The 27,649-nt window shown below is 38.4% G+C and overlaps 1 protein-coding gene across 1 annotated transcript in view; it reads right to left on the reverse strand.

Annotated features, from left to right (window-relative positions):
* Nucleotides 1–280: 280 nt before the first annotated feature.
* Nucleotides 281–27,649, reverse strand: part of LOC121300252 (transmembrane protein 132C-like) — a 44,634-nt gene continuing 17,265 nt past the window's right edge. Inside the window, exons 3-9 of the mRNA XM_041228751.1 lie at nucleotides 23,606–23,752; nucleotides 15,829–16,015; nucleotides 11,135–11,278; nucleotides 3,395–3,597; nucleotides 2,845–3,118; nucleotides 2,213–2,404; nucleotides 281–1,444 (exon numbers count right to left, since the gene is read on the reverse strand). Coding sequence (XP_041084685.1) covers nucleotides 281–1,444; nucleotides 2,213–2,404; nucleotides 2,845–3,118; nucleotides 3,395–3,597; nucleotides 11,135–11,278; nucleotides 15,829–16,015; nucleotides 23,606–23,752 — 2,311 coding nt within the window. The remainder of the gene's footprint in view (nucleotides 1,445–2,212; nucleotides 2,405–2,844; nucleotides 3,119–3,394; nucleotides 3,598–11,134; nucleotides 11,279–15,828; nucleotides 16,016–23,605; nucleotides 23,753–27,649) is intronic.

Raw genomic sequence — 27,649 nt, forward strand, 5'->3', positions numbered from 1 at the left:
AACACTGTGTTTCTAAGATTTCCTTTAAGAATTGCATGCAGGTGGGAGGATGTTTGGTTTGTATGCACATAACACCATGTTTGTAAGTGTATGTATGTCTGCACAGCTATTCCCAGCAAGCACTTGATGTTTGTGTCCTTAACAAATGCAGCACCACGGAGAGGATTACAGGGTGTGTAGGTTAGTCTTTCCAGATTAAATTAATCCCCATCTCTTCCCTAAAACTGAAGGCATAAAGGTGAAAAAAAATACAACCAAAACCCAACAGATTCAAATGACATTACAAGTGGTGTAGTTGTTCTTTTTCTACGTGTTCTTGATCTTTGGAGTTCATGCCTTCTAACTCTTTGCCAACCCATTTAATATCCTCGTGGTCCATTAACATGGCGTTGGTGGATGGTTTGCCACTGTCTACGGAAACTGAAGTAAAAGTGGTAAATTTGACCCTCTTTCTTCTTTTGGTGGGCAAGTTTATTGATTCACTTTTGTGTTTGCATCTGAGGGAGCTCCCAGAGCCAAGTATGTCTCCCTGTTCAGTTTTCTGCAGTGTCCCGCTAACCAGGTTAGCACCATTCTCCAAGCCCAACGCGTTGTCTATGACTGTGGTGCTGTGTTTATAATGCTGGGTTGGGGCATCTGCCATGATCATCACTAGCTCAGCGTCAGTCCCCAGCCACACCCATTCATGCATGTGGTTCATGTTCTCTTGACCTTGCACTGAAGCTTGCTTGTGTCTGAATTTCAGCATGTGAGACACGCAGTTCACAAGAAACACCAGGATTGCAAAGCAGAAGACGCCCAACAGAACATACATGCCAATCTCTAGATCAGTCAGCACTCGGGGAGATTGAGCCAGCTCGTTCTCTTTCACGGCCCCCCCGTTCAATATATCCACCTGTGAAGGGAAGTTGGTGTAGTCAATGAGATTACCGTGGTCTCGACCAAAGTTGCTGGAAATGCTGCCTTCGTCAAGATCGTGGTTGACAGACTTTGCCGTTGTGGTGAGTTTCCTCATGGCGCTTTCCTTGCGGTCCGAGATGGAGCTCCCATAGTACCGCCCATCCGTTCCAGTCTTCTGCTGGCGCACATTCTTGTTATTTTCTACCTCTTTGCCGTCATTACTATAATCGCTGCTGCTGCCAACCTTAGCTTGGTTGTCGATCGGAGCGAATTTGACCTTGAGGCTCCCATTCCCAACCGACAGAGTGCTCTTCCTCTTGGACTTCTGACAGACCTCACTAATCATCATCTCCACCTTGACGAGATCTCCCTGCCCCTCTCCCTCAGCAACCACAACTGCAGTATTCATTTGAGGGTCCTTCCGAACAGAGACCACCTCTTTGTCCAGCGAGGTCACAGCCAGGGTGAAGTAGCTGGGGTTGTAGATATCAAGTGGAGTCATGGAGCCGTCACTAAACTGAATCCACGCACTGATCACTGCCTCCTGAAGAACAAGACAAAATGAGTGCAGTTAATGTTGTTAAAAATTCAACAAATTCAATATGATACGCCAGGCAATCGTGTGTGTTAACTTATTCAGGTTTAATGCAAAATGGGGCTTTTAAAATCATGAATCTCCTTTAATAAAATAAACCTATATTGATTTGTTGAATTCGCCCTTTAATTAGCTTATTACTTTTTTTTCTCTTAATCCCCTACAGTTCATGAGAAGGTTCTCTTAATTCCATGAAAAGATGAAGATGTATCTTCCAGCAGCATGCTTCTTTTTCAGGAGTGTGGAGACAGGCAGACAGAGCCTGTCTTTCGTAATCAGCATACATGTAAATCACATTTTAAATTGTGCTACACTGAGAGGACAAACTGGTCTCTTAAATTGGGGTAACTAATTTCCATACAGAGAAGAGCAAAAAACCAAAACCAAAAAAGAATACTGTTATATTCTTGATATTTGAACAGCCTTTTTCAGTAGTTTTAAAACTCCACAAGAGGGTGCCATTCAGAATAACCAAGGTAATACAGCTGTGTGCTACAGGGTTGTAATAAAGGCACATGGCAGCCCCTGATGATGCTGCGGGGAACCATTCACTGCAAAGCAATGAAACATAGTACAATAGGAACCAAAAATAAGCAATTACCAAGTTAATGCAAAAACACTTATTGCTGACAGATTTATTCTGTTTATTCCTGAATAAATACAAAATAAACTGTAGATCAATTAATCCAAAATCTATTTACTAAACTACCTAGTTACCTGTTTAGGGCTGTGAAGCAGCTCCTGCGTGGTTGTCGTGGCGACGATGGCCCTGTTGCTTCCTGTGCTGCGCTGAAGGGACAGTGAGAGCCCAGTGACCAGCTGCACCCCGAGGTCAGTGATGGTCACCTTGTCATCCAGCACTGTCACTGTCTTCTCAGCCAGGATTGTGTCTGATAGAGGGGACAGCACCTGAAGACAGGCTCAAACAGAGTTATTCAGTACTATTACAATGCCTACACTTTATTACAGAGCTGACCAGGTTAAAAGAACAGTGAAGCCCAATGCTCTTAAGCAAAGTTTGACTTCACACATATTGTTATTTAAATGCTTGTCCATAGCAAGTACATTTTTAACATATTAGGATTGCAGTCTATTTTCCATGCATGCAGTTTATTAGGAAACAATTTAATTGTGTTGCTCAATCTTGCAGTAGGAGGTATATGCATTTTCCTAATTAATATGTAGGAACTCTTTGAAGCCTCAGAAGATTAGACAATACATTTCCAGAATAGTTTAGTAAAGAGGTGACCAGCATAGCGGCTAAGTGGCCAAATAGTTTATTACTGTGTGAACAATCCAAAAAAAATGTCATAGATTTAGTGTCCTGTGCATTTTTTATTTAGGTTTACCTGAATTGTGGTCACCCCTATGTCACAGCCAACTAGAATCTTCCCATCTTGCAGTCTGGCTATCTTCGGGTCCTCCACTTTCAGAAAGTATCTGACTAGCTCTGTGATATCAAGCTGCCAATCAGGGCCCAGGAAGTAGGTCAGCTGCTCACGTGGGTCAGACTGCTCGGCCACGAAATGTGTGAGGACTCGCACCATTGCATGCTGGTACTGCAGCGTGCATCCCCTCCCCTTCCTGTCATCTTCATCCTCGTCATCACTATCCCAGCTTGGCCTTAACAAACACACAAAACAAAGATGAGTACTTGCTTTAGTGCTGTGTGATTGAATCCCAGCAAAACAAGTCATGTGCAACGATGAAAGCCTCCTTCTGCTAGAGAAAGAATGATTCCAGTAAAGTACAGTACATAAGAGTCTCCCTCTGCTGTACCCTGGACTTCTTATTATAGGTGGAAATACAGATGTGCAACTATGAGTTACCCTACAGTAGCTTTATTTTACCTACCTCCTTGCAAGGCAGGGTGTACAGCCCTGTTAGTTATAACCCTACCTTTTGTTGGCCACAGGGACCCTCCAGCCTTTGATCTGGCTGAGCTCAGTGTCAGACACCTCTATCTGCAGGGGGAGTCGAGGGATCCACACAGTCATTTCCAGCTGGGCGCTCAGGTACTCATAGGTGAAATTCACTGCCGTCTTCACCTTCCCCTTCATCTCCTTCCCGTTCACATAGACGTAGTCACACCTTTCTGACACCTGGGGCAGGGAGAAGAGAACACACTCAGTAACATGCAGAGGAATTGCAGACTGAGAGACATCTTAACCAAGTAAAACCAGTGTACTGCTGCAACTGTACTTTATACCCATGAAAGAGCCGACACCATAATCCTGTAATAATAATAATACAGAAAAAAGCGCCAATATAAAAATGTAGGTAAACCTTTAAATAGAATTATGGCTTTTGTGTTCATTGAATAATGTATTAAACATTCATCTTTTCCTGTGATCCCCCCAGGCAATTTATTTGAATTTTGAATGTAACCTTTCCATATTTGAGACAGAAAACTATGTGTTTTTGAATTCCTAGAAGACATTATCTAGTTATGCGTATCCACTCTATCAATATTCTTAGTTTAATCAATAGTGTAATTTACAGACCATTAACATCTGGTGGTATTGCCTCCCTAAGTGCTAGGCTGAGCAAATAAAACTGCTCTGACTTTGACAACAGGCTCAAGGAGAAATTTAAACAGTTGAACTGCACTTCCTTAGCAGCTTTGCACATTATAAAACCCCTTTGTCATATCTGTTACAGACAGTGGCATCATAAATATCTTACATCACATTAATCAAGTACATTAAGCAGCGAACAGGAGTAACAATTACTTAACTTAATCTGCAATAAAACCCAATACGCCTGCAGATCTGGCTTGGAAGATTATCTGTGCCGCAGACAGATAGAACAAAAAGCTCTGAAGAATGATCAGATAATAAAGGGATCAGGGATCTTAGGAGTCAGCTGTGGGCTGAGCACAAGTAGCTCCTACAACACTCATTGTGTGGTAAGTTATCATTGGTGATCTCCAATGGGATGGTGCATGTAAGAGAAAAGGACAGTTTGAAACAGTTGTTTAAAACAGCCTGACAGAAGCATATATCATGACATTGTTGTCTTGCTTGGTTTTGGTGCAAGTCCACTTGGTGCTGATGTTGCCTTCAACTTTTGATTGACAGGGAGGTAACTGACTGTCAACCCCCCTGCATGAAATGACAGTGGTGGGGTAGGTAAATGCAATAGACTGCAAAGACAGGTTCATATTAGGCTTAAATGCTTATGGCAACGTAGGATTTATCTATAATGTCTGTTTGACTTTTGGTGATGGATGCAAATATTTTCCTGTTAATCTAATAATTTTTGCAGGTGTATTTCACGTTTCCTGCCTGAAACTTTGCACAGCTTTACATTGTTGATATGGGTGGGCCTTGGACCCATACTGAAAAACAGTGTGTTACTAGCTCCATGGAGCTGTGAAAATGATATTGTATTGATCCGGCAGACAAAACAGAAATGGTTGTGAAAAAAAATGGTTAATGACTATTAACAAGTCTGTAGTTTTGTCATAGCTTAGCTATTCATGTTAGAAAAATAACTCATGCATATTAAGGTTACTACAGCTTTAAATGTTCTTGAAAAAAAAATGCTTTTTTTATTATTGATCTAAAAAAGATGATAAAACCTTTGTAAGCGTAAAGGTAATGCGTTGTGTATATCCTGGCTCTTTGACCAGATTTTTCCCCATTACCCTTGAATATATTTCCTGTGTATATCCATTACAATACATAAATGAATAAGAAATATTGCTGGCAGCATTCCACATTCATACTTTATTTATAAAGTTATAAAAACATTTTATGATGCAAACCACTTTAGATTTTTATAAGTACAGTTTGAGACACAAAAGAATGGGTCATTGGATCCCAACTGGGAATACAGGACTTGGATACAACTGCATGAATATATTAGTACACTTTTCTACCTAAAGAAATGTCAGATTGCCAGTTGTATTTGGTTTTATTTGGTCAGCACTTGCACTTCATAAAAAACAAACAAAAAAAAAACCACTGTTGCTGAAAAAGGTATTGCAAAAATAACTTTTTTCCATTCATATTAATCTCTGTCTTTCAGCCCATTGAATTTAATAAAAAGAGCAAGCTCTGTAGTCCAGAGGCAAGTATGTGTCTTATGCTGATGTCAGTAATATTAACTCATCAACCTACTGATAATTATACAGTTACAAAGTTTCCATTTCTGTTCTTTTGAGACAACCTCATCAGTGTGGCTTATGAAATGAGACAGAATTGAAACTGGGCCTCCAAATGACTACACTTTACACTTTATTCTTCTCTGTTGCAGATTCATAACTAAGTCACAGTGACTGCCCCATCTTTACGATGTCATTTTAACAACCTGAAGAGAACTATTATAGACTGCTGAGAACTATTCTGGGCTGTTCTCCAGTTTCAGCAGCTTGCTGAACCACTCACACCAGTGGAGAGACTGCTGGGTCAATCAGCCTATTCAGCATGTCTGAAACTGCTCAAGGTACATACTGTACATACAGTGAGTATTAATAATTGAGACTGTGTTGGTAACTGTTTAATGGGCATAAGAAAATCCTAATTATATTCTTACCTGTTTGTGAGTTGTCAAAAGGTAATATTTTACATTACTGGATACATTAGATCCAGTTTCTGGTGATGCAGTCTTTGGAAGGTACCAGAGATTTTTATCCATCGTATTCTTTGTTTTCAAAATTGTACATAAAAACATGTAAACACTGCAGATGATTGAGGCAATATATTAGATGCTTGCTGTAAAATGTAGACAGTTGTTGAAAAATGAAATAAGATCTTAAAAGTTTTAGGAATGCGGCTACTACATTGAAAGTGAAAGAAGTAATCAACTCATTCTGATTATCTTGTTATACCATTTCTGTTTGTTCTTTTTCTGCTCATCTGTTGCTTGAACAACTGAAATCTAGAGAGGTTCCAACGGAATCCTGCCAAATCTCACCATGTGAAATGAACCAGTATGGATGGGTTTGATGCTGAGAATTACAACTACAAGTTAAACAACGCTGCTCAACACTAGGTTCCAATTCCCAAGTCTGCTTCATTAATTTTTACACCAAATTGCTTCTGAATTTATGAGGTACCTTAAACTCATCACATTAACCATAATAAGCTTGAATATAAAAGCATATTTAGTGTAGTATCACAGTACGCTGTTTCTGCCTCCCATTTGTAAAGGTTTTATTGCGTGCGGATAGGGAGTTTCTTACTTGAGCAGTAAAATTGACATTTATGAAAAAAATTGCAATAACACTGCAGAAAAAGTTTAACATAGCATACTAAACTCAAATATATATATATATATATATATATATATATATATATATATATATATATATATATATATATATATATATATATATTTAAAAACAAGCTTAAGTACCCCTTGCAGACCCCACAACTTCTGTCATCAGCACAGGTCATTTGTTCGAAACTGGAGAATGTATTAACAGTTATTCCCCACTGCCTCCAGAACCACATGTTGCATTTTCAGTGGCTTAATTAATTAATTGAAGGGCTTTCTGCAGCACATCGTGGCAGAAAGATGAATAGAATCCAATAAAAGTTTAGCAATGCTTCATTGAGCGTTTATTTTTTTGTACTGCAGTATATTTTTAAAAGCTCGTTAACTCTAAGCAAACAGGACTGCACATTTCTTCTGTGTCTGGTATTTTATACAACTCATTTTCCCATAATGAATGATTCGGGATAAACAGGCATCCTCATTCTCTCTTCATATAGCAGTCGTTCTGCTATGCCCAGGAGTGATTAATATCTGCTCACCTCAAAGCTCTAACATATGGTGTCCAGAGCTCTCAAAGGTATTTAGTTTTTTTTTTTTTCTTTAGGAAGAACTTAGTCAAATCTTATTATAGTACAATTTCTTAAGAATTAATTTGCACTTTGAAAAGTGCTTATCCGACTAACAACTGGTTTCACAGACCATGATTAGCACCAATCAGTGATTTTACTTCAGGTAAAGTATTGATAAGAATAGTGCTAATTGGGTTCTGTGACACCAGCCATTTAGGTTAACATCTACAGAACCACTGGTACCTTGCTGTGAGTATACTTCAAGTACAATTGTATTCCCCTTGTGATCACCTTGTTAGTGATAAGTATATTTAGAGTATTATAATAATCCTTTTTTGTAATGTTTTACGAGCATAACCTTGTCGAGATGATGCATCTCTTTTTCAGGAAACCCCTTTTGACAAAGCTGATACATTTCTCTTTTTTATCACATTGTTTCAAAATAGAAGCCAAAAACACATGGCAAAAGTCTTAGGAAGGGAAGGTTTCCATTTGACTTGCAAAACGTTGCTGTAAAAGCGATCACCGCCTCTAGTATTGTAGGGGAAGCAGCACACGATAGATACTATTGGATACGTTCTGACATTGTCAAACAAGTCATATTGCAAAGTAAACTTTTATCATTGCACTGAGATTGAGTTTCCTGCATACGGATTGGGGGTTGATGAGATGTGTGATTTATCCACTTCTCAGTTCAAGATTAAACAGGCTGAAGGGCTGGAGTGGCTGTAAAGGATGGCCTTGACAGCTGCCTGTGGTCAATCACGCTATATGCAGCTAACAAAGGGAAGCAACATCCACCACTGGCACTTGTGATGCTGCTTATGCATCAAGTGCGTACTAGAGAATGCAGATTTGCCCATTAGTAAAAGAGTGCTGCATTGGGAAGGGAATATATTCAAACACTTCCTATATATCAAAAAAAGACAGCCTTGCTCCTACCAATCAAGTGTCAATACTACTGAAGAGTAGGTCCCAGTGCATATTTCTGAATTGATTGGGTTGAACTGTGTGCTTCACTGTAACAGGCCTTTTTTTGGATGCTCCCCATTGGAAGACTACCCCTGTGAGATCATCCTTTAAGCCACTGGTTCTAACTTGTGGCACAGTCAGTGAATTCCAGCTCAAAGCCTGGTTGGAACCAGGTCTTTAATGGCTCCATTAAACCAACATGTTCAATGAAGTATGTAAGGACCTAGCTTGTTCAAGGTCCTGGATTGCCACGGACTGAAAGAGTCACAGGTGAGGAACAATTCCTCAAAACGTTTCATTTTATTTGATGCTGCACTTTCAGCTGGAGGCCTGTTGACTGCGGCATTTTTGACAAGGTTTAATGTACAGTACAAAGAGCTAACTAGGAAGATGAATGGTCCTTGAAACATCAAGACGAATAGTCACGCATAACACTTAATGATTCAGTGCATGAACAGTGCAATGGAAAAGCAAGGCTATTAATATTATTAGTATTCCTGATCTGATCTGATCAGTCTTGATGTTCCAATCCAATAGGAATAAGCTTTTGTTTATTTATAGGCCTATTTCAAGAAGAAAAAATAAAAAAAACACTTAAAATATTAAAATAATATTTGACTCAGAAGCTGAATTCAGTTAACTTTATGGCCTTGTAATATTGAAGTGTACCTGTACACCCACAGCCTTTTGTACCTAAAAAATCAAATGCTCTATAAAATGTTTTGGTACATAGCAACTTCTTTTTTTATAACCATGACCTCTAAATACAGTAGTTTTATTACAGCTTTAGATAAGCCAGCATTGTTGTTTATGTTTCATCGTTTTGTAAATCTATGGAGTGGTGGGAAAAAAAAACTAAAAACATTTTGAAATAAATGAAGCAGTGGATGATGAGCACACTGCCTTTATATTTTTATTTTTACATGATTTACATTTCCATAGTATGTTTCTGTTATGGAAAAAAAATATTAAAGTGCTGTATTAAAAAAATGCTGAAGGTCTCCCATGAACAGAATGTCTGTTATATCACTATACACAATAGTATTTATCAAATGGGGTCAATTGGAAATATTTGGCCTTTGTAAAAATCTGATTAAGCATTATTCCCCTAAATTTGATTGAAACAGCAACCCTTGTTATACTACCATTCACCTGGTGACATTCATCCTGGACCATGCAGACCTGTGCTGCTCTGGAAATGAATAATCATTTTAAACAGTTAAGGTTCTACAAAGCCCTGATTTCGTGAATATGAAAGGAAAATACACACTAGGTTGTGTCCGGGTCTCTACAATGCCCTTGCGCTGTCAATTGGTAGTGAATAACAACCCAGGCTGCTTTGATACTATAACCTGCTGGACAATGTACATTACATTCACTGATGCCAGGTCCTCCAGGCTAACCTGTCAACATTCTCTTATCGTGTTCTGGAACAACCTCGGTATTCCATTAGCCCTCCAGCTGCATGTAGCGAGCCTGTCCCAGAGTTCTCATCCGAGTCCTGCCTTTAAACTGGGCCAGCTCTGGCAGGTAATCAAAGCCACTATCTCCCCACAGGGATGGGGGGGGGGCTCAGCGGATTGACAATGAAGCCTCTCAGCTCCAGGACACCGATTCAATTCCAGCCAAGGTCAGGCGTGACAGATTGTTGCTTTCAACCTCTGTTTGTGGGGGGGGGGGGGGGGGGGGGGGTGGCTTGTTTAAAATGAGTTCTGTCGATCACAGGTCCTAGTTCCAAGTGAACAGACCATAATAACCATCACAGACAACAACGTCTGCCGGCATTAGCCATAGAAAGATCCAAACTGGATGTGCTTGGAATCTGCATTTCATTGTGTCATTGTGTCTCCATTGGTAAATAGATCTCCACCCGTTATGTTTACTGTAAGGATGAAACAAACCCCTCTGTACAGCAGCCAGAGCCATTCCAGTTTTGCTATGAGCTGGATTAGCTACAGTAATACATGTACATGAAGCATATCTAATAATTACACACACAGTTACAAAGTAATATCATTGTAAATACATAACCGCATGTCTTCCCATGTACCTACATGGACCTCTCAGAACTACATTTCCCATCATCATCCTGCTCACTGACACATCCATTTAAAATACATATGTAAGCAGAAGGATGATGAGAAATGTAATTCTGAGAGGTCCATGCGGGTACTTGGGAAGCCATCTTGAGGCAGGGAATAAAAGTTATAAAAAAGTGGTCAAAATGTTAAAAAAATAAAATAAATAACAATACACACATCTTACATAAATAGTTGTAGCAACACATGGAAACACGTAACACAATAAAACAAAAAGGTCCTTATGTACCCTTTAAGAAACACTGGTGTTACTGTACAATATCTTCTCTAAAAGTCCTGCTATGGAGCGACAGAAGAATAATTATTGCATTAAAAAACTGTCAACTGTTTCTAACAGCATTCAACTTTATCACATCAATGGCTAACACTATGACTAAAGTAACTCCTCAGTATACCTGGTGAGATACATCAGAGGGAACTACTGGTAAATACAGGTATGCTATTCAGTAGTTAATTAAAGTCGATTTAGCAAGGCGTTTCAAATGGTACAATCTTTACTGTTAGCACAGCAAGTACAATGTAACAACTTGGCAGAAAAATTTATAATTTTCTTCGTAGAGTTAATAACATTCTTTTTTATTAAGTAAATCCCAATGCAAGAGTAAAGCTACAATGTTTTAAAATTGCTTTACTGAATTACTTCATTAAGCAGCTTTTATTGTGGCATGAATAGCTTCATAACCATTAAATCTTTGAGATGTTTATTGCTGTGCTCAGGTACAGCCTCTTTTTTTTCTGCACAGCCGTCACCTTCCCCAGAAGCGCCAGTGGCTTACCTTCAGCACCTCGTTATCAGTGGAGTGGCAGTCAGTGAAGTCAGACACATCTGTCATAGTGCCGTCCCGGTTCAACGCCACCACCTTTACTGGCACCACAACCCTCTTTCCAGTCAGCAGGGCCATGTTCAGGATCTCAGTGTCCTTGAGGCAAGACAGCACCGGGATAAAACAGATTAGAAACCTCAGAACTTCTATCCACCAATCAGGATGCTCGATTGCAGGGCACTGTCACATGATAGATGACCGCAGAAAATGTCTGGCTTGAAAATAGGGAAACGGAAGCAAAGCCAAGCATTGAAGAATGTAAATAAATCAATGTAAAATAAAATGTTTACAATAACAATAAAGGCACAGTGTATCAGTTTCTAATGGTGATAAAACCCTGGTTATTGGACATTACTCTTACCTTCCTGATATGGTCAACTACCAGGCTTCTATTGCTTAATTAGCCCATTAAGTACCAAATCATGTTTTCTTTGAAGAAATCAGAATACAAGCTGTATTTAAATAATCTGATACATTTAATATTAACTTTTACAGTTAACAAAACAAAATTAGAGTAATTTAGCATAACACTATAGTTAGAGAAAATAAAAATAACAGGTAGATACCAGTTAAAAATGCTCCAAAAAATTACAAAGCAACCCGTCGTCAAATGAGGACAATAGCACTTAATGACTACAAATGTGACATCCAAGATAAGTCCCAAAGGCTCAGACACTCGTAAGAGTTGCCCCAACTTTGACTTTGAAGAGTTTGGGTTCATTTAAGCTAGGGAAACTCCTGACTTTTCTGTCTGCAACCTGGCTGTGGACCCCAAGCAAACTGGTGTCTGACCAGAGCAGATTTAGACTGGAAGGTTTGGATAACATACAGTTCTGCACATGATTTAAAGTTCACCTCTTATGAGGCATTGGGATCAGACAGAAGCCCAGCGGACTCACTTTTTTGCTCACTGATTTTTTCATGCTAAATCAGAACACTGACAATATTACACCACAGCGTGCTGTATTTTAAACTCTGAAAAGTTTTGCGTGTTGTATTAAAAAAAGAAAAAAAAAACTAGAGGCTTGCTGACCTTCAAATTCTGGGTACTGGCTACAAAACCAGGCTGTAGACAGTGATGATAGCAATGTGGCATAACTACACTGAAATGTTAATTAACTTAAGATCAAAAACCTTTTAATACATTTGAAATACTCTGCCTAATGAAGTACGCCTTTGCTCTCTGCTTTTATGCTTAATGTTGTCAATTGATCAGGCTTCACACATTACAGCGTACAAGCTTTAATTGAGAAGCAGGGGTTTGTGATGGTTATGCAGATTATTGCTAATGCTTTGATAGAGGGTTAGAAGTTAGAAACCTCAGAAGTTTGGAACATCTGAATGTTCATTAGTTTTGTTTCAATGCAAGAGTCAATCTGGAATGTTTTATCCTGTTTGCAGTTGTACTGTCCTTGATACAAGTGCATATAAAAAAGCATTAGCCTCCAAGTCATCTACTGAATAACTAGTGAAAATGACACTGAATTCAAGTCTTCTGGTATTCCCAGCTACTTCTTCCATTAAATGAAAAAAAGCATTGCTCAAACTTTCATCAGCCAATATCTAATGCTGAAAAAAGGTGGGGGTGGGGGCAGTAAACCTTTTCCTGACCAGTTTTCAATGTGCAAAAGAAACTCCTAAAGAAATACATACCTGCCGTATTTGCAAATCCCCTGGTTAACATGGGATCCCCTGGACATGTCATATGATCCACTGACTAGACATACAGTATATACGCCGCCAATAAAACAGGGTTCAAAGTTGGCCCTTCAATTCCTGGTCTTTGTTCCAACCATGTTCTAAATGGTTTACTTAAACCAACGGAACCTCCATGCAGACCCCAAAGTAATTAATTCTATCATTTTACCTGTTAAACCTGGAGTAGAATGGCCCTCCAGGAACACCTCTAGTATATAGCTTTGGACAGCGATTCAACACAAATGAGCACAACGTTTGTGTGAGAAATGCCTATACTTGTTCTAAATCAACTGCCCAGGGTAGCACTCGCTGCTAATGATTACGATTTCCAAACGTCATTGCATAACACCCCACACAGTAAAGATGAATTCACATTGCTGTCTGATTCTGATGTAATCCTACTTGACATCCTCAATGCAATGTATGAATGAATTAGTTAATTGTCCAATCATTAGGAGTGGAAGGCGGGCCAATAAAAATGATACATTGACACAGTGTGGAGAATAGAACGCAGTATCAGGCAGCCGATAATGACGGGAATTAGCCAGAGGCACTTTTAATTACACTTCATCCATTAGCGTGCAAATAATTAGAGTCTCTCATTATCACAACAGAAGAAAAAGAAAAAATCCTCCCGGCTCCCCTAAAGGTGGAGAAAACACAGCCGCAGCATGCTCTTATTAATCTGTGGCATTATAATGATGTGCAGAGCAGATAAAATTAAAATGGCAAGGAGAGATTACATCTGATTTAACAGCACCGTAAACCTCTACTTACTGTAAATGCGCTACAATTTGCTGGGCTATTATCAGTTAATCATTTTAATATTCATACTGCTCTGTCAATTTCCTTATCACGCAGAATCACGGCTAACATTTTTAGTGCTGAGTTGGAGGCAGTTGTTATAAGCTTGGCGTTGCTGAATATGAACATATACCAAAAAAACTACTGCTTTTTATATTTTTCTGTATTTTAAAATGTTGCTCAATACTTTATTTTACTGGATTAATTAAAAATAGTTTGAAGTGTAGTCTAGTGAAACACTTATTTCATGTGCAGGGACCAAAAAAAAGTGACAGCAACACATCTCATGTAAAAGGGTATGGCCAGTTACGTATAGATTAAGGGGATAAACATTGCCTGTGTGCTGTATGATTTTTTATACCTGCTTAGATCGTTAGATGCCATGCTTACTAACTATTCAAAATTGCTTCTGAAAAGACTATTAACAGTGAGGAATTGAGATGCTTGTTAATGTTGTGCTGTGCAATTCCACAGGCAAAGAAGCATTGCAGTGACGCCTGCGCAATGCTAATATGCTTCCCACCCTTACAGTTCGCCTTGATTCAGATGCAGTTCTTTGCTGCATTAGCAGGCGTGGCAAATAATGACCTAAACCAGGGGTGTCCAAAGTTGTCTCTTCCACTCCTGGTCTTTGTTCCAACCCTGTTCTAAATGGTTTAACTGAACCAATTAAACTTTCATCCATATCCTGAGGTAGTTAATTGTATCATTTTTAAGCCTGGAGTGGAATGGCACTCCAGGACCGTGATTGGACACCCCTCATCTAAGCAGAAACAACAATGGAAAATGAACACATAATAGGAAACAGAAACACAATAAAATATTAGAGAAACACGTATGGTACATTTGGAATTTTCCTCCCACACTGTAAGCATTTTTTTTTAATGTGACCAGCTGGTTCTACAAAATGAGAATAGATGCAGTCTCGAGGCCTGACTGCATATTGACAGCCCTGCTATGCAAAAGCAGGGTTCTTTAGGGATTAATCAATTCTAATCCTAATAAAAAGAGACTCCTTTCCAAATCACAGGTTCACTTGAAAAGTCCTTCTCAGCGGTGTTGTATTTACAGAAATTCAATTAATTGCAGAGGTATTTATAGAATCATGCTAAAAATATTTGCAGCCACTTTGAGGGAGTGCTACGAATCTAGGTAAAACATTAGCAAGTGTGGGATGTTAGCAAACTGCAGCAGTTCTTCTGTTTCTGAGGCATGAGGAGACATGCAGTGAAGATTCTATCAAAATCTGTATCAAACACAGAATACCTGAGTGCAGCAGAGTGGAGCATTAGTACATCCTCAAAATGAGATCTACCAGAGACTCAGAAGGAAAAGCAAATCATTACATTAGATAGATTTTTCAGAACTCCACAAGCACAGCAAGACTCCTCACATAAGTAATTAGCACCCTCAGGATGTATTGCTGGGGGAGAGTGGAAATTGCTTTGCAACAAATCCACAGTCCGTGTCAGAAAAGCATTATTAAATGCAGTATCAGTGTGCTACTGTATTTGCATAGCATGCATTCCCCTATCTATGATTGATACAATTTCTACAAGATTTAAAGTTGTAGTACAAATAGATTCCAGTAATAGATCACGTACTATAGTATCTCCACCACAGTCTGCCTAACACCGCTAGCTAGTCACAATCACACTGTCTTGGAGACATTGAATAGTAGCCTTAGATTTAGACCTGTGTTGTCCAGCCAGAACTTGAAATTGGAAATAAACATGTTGCCCTAATTTTAAAGTCTCTTTGTTGGTTACCTGTTGAGCGTAGGTTTTTAAGTCCTAAATAAGCCTAGTCGTCCTATATATATTTGCTGTTTGATGACCCCATAGTACATGGTCACCCATGAGTCTACCAGCTGTCCCGATACTGGCCTGTGGAATCCTGTGGTGGTAAATCTTCCAGCGGCTATGCACCCAGGCTGTGGAATTCACTGCATTGTTGCATTTGTGATACAGCAACTTTTTATATCTACAGCAGGCCAAAGACTTTATTGTGACATATGCTCTGCACTCATTCGACTGTTGTTTCTCTGTGAATGGCACACCTTCTGAAAGCTCTATCACTTATATGTATTTATATATACCCTCTCTGTGACGCCACATGGTAACTGCACGCTTATGCTAGCTCACCATGGCCAGGGGAGCGATCCCTATGATCTCCTTTTGTGTGACATAGAGCTTGGTCTCCCCCTCCTCCGCTGCCTGTCCTGTGCCAGGGACTTCCACTTGCCACGTGATGCCCAGGCTGTCTGACTGGCTGCTCAGCTCATTGGCTTCAAAGTCCAGCTGCATGATTTCCAATAGGCTGCTCTCGGACCTAAAGATAAAGAGAAAGCACTGGGATTACAGAATAAAAAAAATGGACGAATACAGACATACAAACATAAGACAATGAGCAGCGGTCATGAAGTTTTTGTTACGTTTTTGTACCTAATGCAGTAATAACGGTTGACATTTGACTGTTGGGACATTTTAGTGGAAATTAATTTGATTGTTTCAGAAAGATGGGCCCAAGGTAGTGCTCTGGGCTAGTTAACTAACACTTTATTCAGACTGCCTTGTATTGTGCTGATAAGAGAAGCGGATTGGTGACATGTGGGAAGTGAAGTTCTCACAACTCATCTTTGGCATTTGAAATGTGTATATCTAAAACATGTATCTTCTGACACAAGCTATTCGATGGCCTTTAAAACAGAAGAGCATCAACAGAACAGGAGAGGCGGGCTACATTACTGCAGGCTTTGTGTGTTGAAACCGTGTCCCTGTGCACCTCACATACTTATGAGTGGAAGTATTACCAGATAACAAGCAGCTTCAGGCAGAAAGGTCCACAAAGGTGAGCTGGAAGCAGAGCAGAGCACAATGTATCTCTATGTGTACTACATCAGCACAAATTACTGGATAGAAAAGTGCAATAGGAATCCTCAAAACTTGAATTAAAGGTCATTATATTTATACCAGATACAAGTACCTTACAAGGTATGGCATAAGAAATCTTGCCTCCAGAAAACGGCCTCTATCTACTGTCAACATTGTACTACTGTACAAGATGGGTCTCATTCATTAAAGCAAAACCTAATGGGGTAATATGCACTTTGAAACAAGCCTGATACAGTCCACAACCGCTTCTGTCCCTTACAGTAGACTCCACATATAGGAACACCTCCTAAGAGAACACTTTGCCTAAGAGAACACCCTTGTGGTGAAACAAATTTTTCCCATTGTAAAAGATCCGGCTAAAGGAACAGAAACACCTTCTTGGCACTGATAGCGATTCGTTCATCATGGATACAGTACTCTTTTGTAAAAAAGTAATATGTCCTCGCAAGTGTCTTGAGGGACACTGATTGGTTTATTAAATCTTTCCAGAACTGCCATCATATCATCGAATTGTTTTGTATTCTGATTTCCACGAGTGCACCTCATCGCTACAAAATGGCATGTAAACAAACGGCAAAATGCGTAAAGTTGGAAATTGTTTGTGCTCTTTAAAAAAACCTGAATCAGACACAAGTCACCAGGCAATTGTTACGTACTCTGCATGTCTTGTATATTGCTGCTGCATTTTGTAGGGGTGCTGTGTTAATTTAGTTCGACAGTTTATTATAATTTATTATAGTTTATTATCAAACATTTGTACATGCGTCATGACAAGTAATACATATGTATTTATTTATGTATGGATTCATATTTTGTCAGGTGGCTAACTCTTGTCTAAGAGAACACTTCAGCAATAAGAACACTTCGCTTCCTTCCTGAAATGTGTTCTCTTAGCCAGAGACGACTGTAATAAAAACTCCCTTGGTGAATTTCCACAGAGGTCATCTATTCAGGAATCCTGTTCTTGCCCTGTACACTCATCAACCCTATGGTCATCAATTAAATGTTATGGATCCTCCAGTCCTCCTCATAATATTTGCGGGGTTTAAAATAACCACCTGCACTGTATCAAAGCTGTTTAATGAACTCTCTGACAAGACCAACATGCTGTAAACTGCACTGCATATATAAAAACTAATTTGAATACAAACAGTTTTCATCAAAGAAATCAAAAATAAACTACATCTGTTCAGTAGTGTTAACCAAAAATAAATGGTCTAAACCAGTGTTCTTCACTAATTTTCCAGGGGGGGGGGGGCACTTTGGCAGACAAGACATCAGTGTGAGGGCCACCACACCGCCTTTTTCACATTTGTGTATTGTCGAGGGGGCCACACTAAAGTCCGCCAAGGGCCACCAGTGCCACTTACAATGAAGAACACTGGTCTAAACCAATAACTTTCCAAACTCTTTGATATTAAATGTCATACTAAAAGAAAATGCTACGTTCCTTCAGTGGTCTCTTTTTAAGGCCACGTTTTGTGTTTTATCCATCAGAAGAAACTATAATGTGCAATATGGTCATGTTTGTATGTCAGTGATCTCTAAGTAAATGCCAAATCCCTTAATCTTCAAGCCTTGCTGTCTAATGCCTTGGTTAATCCTTGAGAGATGCTGAAATCCCTGAATGAAGACACATAGTTAACATCTGTGTCTGGGTATTTTTCCAGGAAACTGCTGAGGGGAGAGCTCAGCAGACAAGCAGAAAGAAAGAAAAGCGCACATTTTCTTGGTATGATTTAATAAGTAGGTCAGGCCAAACAGGGAGCAATAAAAGCGGTCATGAAATTTTTCCTTAAAAAGTGGTAAGGGAGACAGGGGTACTCCTCTTGGCCCCCCTGCCAAATACTGTACAAGTGCTGCAAAAAGGGAGAAGAAAATCAAAGCAAAGAGGCACTTTATGCACTAGCCTTCCACCTCTGGCCAGTTAGAATCCAGCAGAGAAACGAGTCTGGTCATGTGTGCTAGGGTGAGACCCAGGGATGAATACTAGGGGCTGTTCAGGCCACCTCCAACTCTCGAGATGGCCATTGAAAATTAGCTACTTTGTTATTTAATAGACTGTTTGACAGAGTCGTTGAGGTAAAAATAGACTACTTTAATTTTTTTAATATTTTTTTTAAATCAGATATTGGAAAATGTCTGGCGCTTTTTTGTGGGCATACTTCATAACTGTTTAAAAAGTGCTTGGATGATTTATTTATTTATTTTTATAAATATTTAATACATTTTCTAAAAAGTCATTTATATGTTGATGGATTGCAAATGCACCTCTTCTATCTGGAAACTGCCTTGTTTTACAGTATGTAATATTGACATCAACACACACTGACACACAGAGCAGGGTTAGGGCCGTATTCAATTCTTTACTTCCTTCCAGGCCATCAGAGTCCATCTTCATCGCTCTTGAAGGAGATGGAGCCCTGCTAGCTGGCTCTGAAAAGTGCATGAATATAAAGCAAGGTGATTGGAACGGGTTTTGTCCTCAGAGGAGTAAGGTAAGCAGTAAGCAGCTGCCGTTTCATCTCAAAGCACACTCTGTGGCTGGGCCGTCGGGGAAATTTAGAAAAACTGAACTCAGTTGATTTAGAAAAAAGCAACAAGCAAATCCAAGTACAAAAATCCATCTTTCCCCCATACCATCACTCTCAGACAGCACAATTCTGGCACTGGGAAATATCAAGGGTCCTGTTTTGAAGCAAGTGCACAAAGGCAAAATCATTTTCAGAGAGGAATGACATTTATTTTATTTTTTTTAATAACTGCAGTGTAGTTTTTTTTCTGTATAAACCACAAACAGCCAGCAAGGATGTAAGACTGATTTCACAGACCCCACATAGCCCTAATGGATTGCCTTACCTGCATTAACATTAGGTAGATGAAGATTAGTGCTAATCAGGGTCTGTGAAAGCAGTCAGTAATGTATAGAAGGAAAACACATGCACTGAAGGTTAGAAATGGAGAGTTACAAAGTGGGCCTAGAACAATGCTTCATTAGTTAATTCACCCCCAACGCAACGCCTCAATGGGGATTCAGCTGTGACTGATATCAACTAGTTCAGAGGGTGATTCACTATATTCTGGTTTGGTTTACCTGCTTAAAGTACTTTTTAAAATAATAATAATAATAATAAGAAGAAGAAGAAGAAGAAGAAGAAGAAGAAGAAGAAGAAGAAGAAGAAGAAGAAGAAGAAGAAGAAGAAGAAGAAGAAGAAGAAGAAGAAGAAGAAGAAGAAGAAAATAAAACCAGAAAATGCAATTTGTCATTTCCTATAATGGTTAATAGAAAAAATGTATAGCTCACCCTGATACCTTATTAGCGTAAAAGGATAATTTTCACCCAGTGCTAGCGTTACAAGATGAAGTGGTGTATCACAACCCTGGCAGACAATTCACACAGATCATTTCCTCTGAGATTGTACACAAAAGCCTAGAGATGAATGACGCAGACAAACAATTCATCTGGCCTATTTTTCAGCTAACACATTGCGAAAATGTTTGGTTTTTTTGCTGCGGGTCAGAAAAAAAATAAAAAATACAACGAGTGTAAAAGAAGGATGACAAAGACCACTTCTAGAGATGCAGAATTTATCTAACAGAAGATTAGCGAGAGTCTCCTAAATGATTAAAAACAAAAAGACATTTCAATTTCAGAGAGTTGTAGCGATTAGTTTAGGTCTCAGATAAATCTCTACAGTCCCTAAACCTAAACTGGCTCTGATTCTAAATATACAAAATTGAAACGCTTTAAAATCTATATTTAACTTCTTATTAGTATTAGCAGCATTGTTTCTTATTCTTGGGCTGAAGGTATTTTGTCATCTGCATATCCACAATGAATAATAAAAATAAAAAAGCGAATCAATTCTAAAGCCTTGATTATCAAATCAAGAAATGCTCTTGTGTTCTGTTTCACTATGCTGCTGTATTAGAATTGTGTGTTGCTTATTTCTACTGTGCCAAATATAAATAAAAACAGGATTGTTAACACTGATAGTAAATTATAGAGAACTCAAGGGGATATTACATAGTTATAAATCAAACATTATGACAATTTTCATCATGTAAATAATCTGTTTAAGACGTGTTATCGTCATCCTAATATATAAGATCCCTTAGTGGTTGTTTTGGTTATTGCTCCACAGTTGAATGAGAATGATGGATTGCAATGTGAAAATTATCTATTTAGTGCAATTTGAATGCACACACTTAAGTTCCATATAGAAAACATTATTAGTGTTATTAATATTCCCTGTAGTGTTTACCATTAGAAAACAGTTAATTTCAATAGGCAAATGCAGTTGCATTTTTTTTTTGTTTGTTTCAGATTCTTTAGTGTTTCTGAAAGGGCCAGTCTTTATTTTCTGCTTCTTACATTTGAAAATAATAATGCATAGTTTAAAATTCACAAAGGAACAGTGTAGTATTGTTTTTCCAGGAAACTGTACGCTCTCAGAATAAAAAAAAACAAAAAAAACTTTGATCCACCTGATTTGGGTGTCACTGCTGGTTTCAAAAATAAAATTATGTAAATTGCTCTCTTGACAGAAACTACATATTGTTAGCTGAGGCTTGTTAGAGCCTCAGCTAACAATGTAACACTGTAACTCAACTTGTTACAGACTTGTCCTCTGTTAGAACAGGACAAGTTTACAAAAAAACAAGCATGTGCTATCCATGGAGGAAATCTTCAAATCACAGGGTTTTCCTCATGGAACCAAATCAGGATGCCTAACCAAACTGAAATGATATAGAAAAGAAGACCTGTAGAGCATGCATATTGGGCATAATTGTCAGCTGTCAACTGATGTAAAATCTTCTCACAGTTGTAATTTGTCTTCAGCGATGGATTTGTAAACGATTATGTAACAGCCAAGTAAAGGAGACAAATCTGCATGTGTTTGACGTATATGTGTATTCATATTTCCAAAGGTCTTTTTCAGATAAACTTTAGCCTGGCCTGCAGTTGTATGCCATGCTAGCAGTACCTCTCTTCTCACCAGCAGTACAGCTGTTCCAAGCAGCTAACCCTGGTGTGGGTTTTAATTCCTAATGCAGCCTGGATTTCTCCCACCCTCTCAGCATGATGACTGCCCATGAAGTACCTGCATCTTAATTATACCTGGCTGGATTATTTTGTACTTAATGAATGACTTAATAAGGGTGTCACCCTCCTCAGGTCCTATAAAGAACCAGTAAAGAAAAAATGAGGGCAGCAATTTAATACTGCTAAACAAATTAGTGGCATCAGAAATCCCAAATTTCAACTATGTTTACATACAGGTTTTATCAGGATAGTTTCTCAGAGACACAGATACAAATACAAATCAGGTGCATTCAATGCCCTGGCTCTGCAAATATGTATTTTTCTAAAGTAGCTGCTGACTCTTACAGCAATCCCCACTGGTGTTTTAGAACTGAGTCACTGTGAAGCATGCTGTTCTACTTGACCACTCATTCGAGGGCCTTTGTTTTCAGATGGCAGAGTGCTGTGGAGCTGCACGGCCAGCAGAGATCCTTCTGTAAACATATGTTTCAGCAACATACCGTTTGCTTTGCCAAGGTACTTCCCTAGAGAAATCATTACTAACCAGCTTCACTTTTATAATGCATTTGGAATCTGAAGGCTCAATTTGGATGTTGTGGATGCTGCTGATCCACATGAGTGACATAGTAATGCTAGGACACTTGCCTTGGAGATATTTTCATGCAGTTGTTAAGATCTCGAGTTACACTAGCCCCGATAAGCAGAAACCTGTGCGATCCACAGCTGTGTCCCAGCACTGTGTCTGTCTGACTCGGTATTATAATATTTGTGTTCATACAGTGTCTTACCTTAGTAGGAAAAACAAGTCTTGAATATCAAGTTTTCTCATTTTAAATGACTTTGTAGTTTGGTTCAGTAGTTTAACAGGTGTCTTTAAACACTGGAGTAAATGTTTTCAAAATATATTTGATTTAATCACGAAACTTCAGCAAAAAAAATAGTTGGGCTGCTCACCTCTTTAGATATTAACTGATGTAAAATACTTGGTTAAGTATATGGGAATACACGTTGTGTTTTAGCCGATACAAAAAGGCTTTCTCAATAATCAACAACGCTGTGCAGGCACTAGCTTCAGCAAGCTGAGGAATATAAAATTGAATGGCAATCTAAAACACAGTAATAGCAGGTAAAAACCTTATTAAAATCATCTTCAGAGATTAAATTAGTACTACAGGATTGTCAACTGATGTCAGCTTGAACGGCAAGCTGCATGCGATTACACTGGCACTGTTCACTTGCCATGTTCAATTGAACTCCTAACAAGACACCCGAGAAATACTCCTCAAACACAAATCTAGTAACACAAACAACTGCAGAAGTGTCCATTTTCAATAAAAACCATTATTAGGTTTTAAGTAGCTGAGATTAAAAGAGAGGGGTTTTGCCAGTGTGGTATTCCAGGAAATTAAACCTGTCTTGGTGACCTTGCATCTATTTTTAATAGTCATCCATGAAGAACTGGTTTGAATGTAAAAATGACAACAAGCGAAAGCTAAGTAATGTAACTGCTGAACATCCAGCTTTGTTTTACAATGTCCACAATTAAACATCAACACCGTGTTTTGTGCAGGTTAATGGTGGTAAGCATTTTTAACACTGGTTTGTCAACCTCTAAGTCTATCTGGTACAATCAATCTGTCACGCTCCAACATCAGCTAAGACAACTCTGATGTCCCAAGTTGCTCAAGAGGGTACTAGAATTGCATTCCCTTACGAAAAAGCTTGTTTTGCTTTTTCCTGTCTTGTTATTTGTTGCTTCGTACAGCAGCAAAAATGTCAGCCCAGGTTTCTGTGTGTAATGTTACTGTCTCTGAAGATGTAACTAATAAAGATGTACCGAAAACTATATTTAGCTAACAAACAGCAATGGAAAGAATGGGGCATAGCTATGGACAGCTCAGGGTGAGCTGTGTTAAACTGTGTTTAATATTATTCTATTTACATATCAAAACTGTACTGAAGGTAAGCTGCCATCCTTACCTGTTTGCTACGAGGCTTGACTTCCTCTTGCACTGGACAGCAGTGGTCCCATACTCCCCATCCTTTCCTCTCTCCAGGTTAATCTCCCAGGCCAGGGAGTTGCTGATCCTCACGTTGCGGAAGGAGAAACCTTTCTTTACCTTCACTCTGTAAAAAATAAAGTACAGTTCATTTCTATTTTCTTTATCAGAACTGACTTGTAGAAACTGCTCAGAGACCAGGGTTAGGTTTAGGGTTGTTTATGTAATATCATGTCTACAAAGTGTTTAAACACGGCTCATGCATAATTACATAAGAAAAGTTTGGCAACGAGAAGAGGCAGTTTGCTCGTGCCTTCTTAGCACATGATTTACCCCTTTAAGAGGGTGGAGGGTTCTAATTAAATATACAGTAATAATGGCAGCATGCGACTTCCTCGTCCAATCAGAAGATCACCATGCACCGTGGAAGATTTCACAGTACTGTGACTATCCACTAGATCAAATGTTTTGGTATAGTGGTACAACCAACTGTTCATAAATAATATAAGGCTACAATTCCACCAAGGGGGTCTGGTGTCAGAGTATCAATGTCACCAGAAACTGTATATAAAATAAATCCTTGTATTGTATTTGCAGTTTTGATAGATTGTATTTGTTATAACAATGAAACTAATGTTACATTTGCAGTTGCAAGATATACCACAATTGAAAGAACAGCAGGAAATGCCATATAAAAGATTTCAGTCTAAAGAGTTACCGGTTGCCTTTAATAAACAGGCTAAAACGAATAACTGTTGCATGTGTGTGTCTTTATGTATCCTTGTGTGTCTCACTGTATGCAAGAATTACTTTAATCCCTAAACTGTGCTCAATTAATTATTGCTGCACTACAATATTGAATGACCCAGTGTTGCAGCCTATGGGAATTGTAGTACCCAGATACCTTATTAGAGGAGTGTTAGCAGTTCAACCTTTTTACATAATTTTTTGTAACATTAAAACATGAAATATCCAACTGTTAACTGTCATAATCCTAGTAGGATATGACTTTAAGACACATGTTCCTGTGCAAAGGTTGAAAAAAAGTTGCTAAGCTTTATTTTAGTCGTTCAATCCAAAACACCAACATTGCATGAAAGACTGTATACACCCTAGTTTGACCCTAGTTTGTTGTGTGCTATCTGGTATCTTATAAAAGAAATGGACAAGAATTTCAGTTTTTTAAGCAGCATGCATGGCGTTTACATTAGAAGCTCTGACAGGACCTGTCTCTAATCTCAATCAGAAATGCCCACTCCGGTGACAGTATTTGATATTCATTAGAGCTCCTGGCCCTCTTTGTTCCTATCACGCAGACTATGTATTTGTACTAATGGTTTCTCGCCCCCCTGGCTCCTAATTTGTAAAGGATAAGCATTATCTAATGGAGCTGAATACAAACACTGCGCAGATACTGAGAACATTTGGCAGGGAACTGGAGCGTTAATGTTAAACGCTCGATTGGAATAAAAGATAAAACATGCATACTCTGACTCAGAATTACACGCTCCAACTGAGATTTATTTTATAGTGTGTTGCCTTCAAGACAAGGCTTGGTTGAGCTGGTTTGTGGGGGGGGGGGGGGGGGGGGGGGGGGGGGGGGGGGGAGGCTAATACAGTCTACAAAAATGTATAAACTAATTACACATACAGGGGTGTTGGTATAAGAATGATGTACTTATTTCTAAAGGAGATCTTTGGAAAACTCAGAAAAGTTGATGCACAATGTGGTATTATTTGCAATCAGTACCATCCTGATGCCAAACCACACGACCACTTCACTTTGTTTAGGACACTGATGATCCCCAAGCAGATTCCTTGCACTGCCAATAGACAAAAACATATTTATTCACTATTTGCTTTAATTTGACCAACACAATGTTTGTCTGTCTCCCTGACATCTAAAAAATAATTTCAGTTTATCTGAAGATACAAAGTGGGTCCTGATCATTCAAGACCTCTGAGATTTGTCTTCTGATCTTTCACTTTCCTCCTTCTGAAATTATATAGATTACAGCATCACTGTTTCGTCATGACAGCAAGAGTTGAGCTTTGTTCTTTTTATCACCTTTTTGAAAACAGGAGTTAGGTCCAGAGGCAAGGACAGGACTTTGAGATTAGTCCAGTCTACAGCTTCTTGGTTAATGTGACCTTGATGTTTAGGCATCTACATCTAGTTTGCTGGAATAAATGTGTGCAGAAGATTTATTGTAAATACATTTCTGTTAATAAAACTAAAAAGGCCAATCAAATGTTGTATCGAATTACTCTAATTTAACAGAACAGTCATTTGCGTTGAAATTAAAAAGGTAAAAAGGTTTATACTGTATATTTAAAAATGTATTCAAGATTCTGGCACTAGATGGGCCAATAGACTGCCAATAGACTAAGCCAAGGCTAACAAAAATGGGCCAATAAACAGTTTCCATTCAAGTCAATTCATCTCCAATTCCCCTGTGCTACAACAGGAGGCATTGTTCATCTATAGTATTATGGTGTGTGTCAGATAAAGCCGAAAGCTTGGTTCAAGCCACCGTTCTGTAGAGTTTAGAGTTGTTTACGATTGTTCAGCAACGTTTGTTTTGGCAGTGTGCTTCCCAGTAGATAAGTCATGCTGTTTAGTAAAACGTATCATTGAATAAGAGCTGCTGTATCTGTATCCTGTCACTAGGGCAGTAAATCACTTATTTTAAGATTGTCCGGCTTTACAGTACTACTAATCTGGTGCTAAAGGAAGTCTGAGCGGTAGCAGCATAATAAATAATAAATAAACACAAGAGTAAAAGCTTAAAACGTGTGTAGCTTAATTTTTTTGTTGTTGTTGTTGAAATGTCAAAGTTTCACTGGAAGTGTTTTCTGGAAGATGGCCCAAGCAGATTATTTTACAGCGATGAATGATAACTTCAAAGCTAAAGCTACAGAAGGGAAAGGCATGAACAAGTCTTTTTGGAAAGCTAATAATCACCTTCCAATCAAGGTGACCCAATGCTCACCACTGTTCCATTTTATCATTAACCTCTCTCAGCCTAATCACAGCTTGATCAGCTTGATCAAGAAAAATAGAGAACAGTGTATACAAAAACAAGCATCAGGGTTGGTAAAAAAAAAAAAAAAAAAACTAAAACAAACATTTATATGTGTGTATATGTCACATGCTCTGTTACTGTGCATGTTCATGTATTCTGTAATATTAATTGCTGCACTCTCCTTCCACAACAGAGGTATCATGAACTTTACAAGTATATTGAAAATGGTGCTGTTTTTATTGTCATTATTCTGGAGTAGTAAAGAAGGTACACACACCAATAATTAATTAAATAAGTAAATAAACATCAACATTATCAACTGATCACTGAGTTGTATTTTCCGAATAATGGAAGCAATAATCAATATATTAAAATGTAAAGGTATATTTTCAAGCATCTCTCTGGATAAACTAATGACAAGTCAAGTCACAAGACAAATCTTCTTTCTCATGTTGTATACTGCCAAGTCAAAGTTGAAAAATGTTTTCGGCTTTATTTCCTAGCTAATATTTTGGAAAATATATTGCAGCAATATGTACAAAATGGGATACTGTGAAGGAAAAGTAATGTGTTTCTTGTACAAACAACAAGACTGTAACCATTGGATAAACCTCAGAATGTCTTTCTCAGATTATATATATATATATATATATATATATATATATATATATATATATATATATATATATATATAAAACAATTAGATAACGCAACACATGTTCCTGCCACTTTATAAAAAAATCTCATTTTACCATCATTATGAAACTATCACAATGTGATGAATGTTACAGTATTTTCAATCAAATAAAAATGCTATTTTTTTTTTGGCTGGCACATTAATAAACATTCGCTCTGTCATGAAATTGCCTGAGGGTGCTTAACAGATGGTAGACCATAAAGGAGACATAAATCAAATGTACTTTACTGTAGAGAGGGATTTCAGAGCAAACCTCAACAGCCTCCCATCACAGCACCACAGCTTTGCATGGAGTGCATTT

The sequence above is a fragment of the Polyodon spathula genome, chromosome 25, assembly GCF_017654505.1.
Source record: "Polyodon spathula isolate WHYD16114869_AA chromosome 25, ASM1765450v1, whole genome shotgun sequence".
NCBI lineage: Eukaryota > Metazoa > Chordata > Actinopteri > Acipenseriformes > Polyodontidae > Polyodon > Polyodon spathula.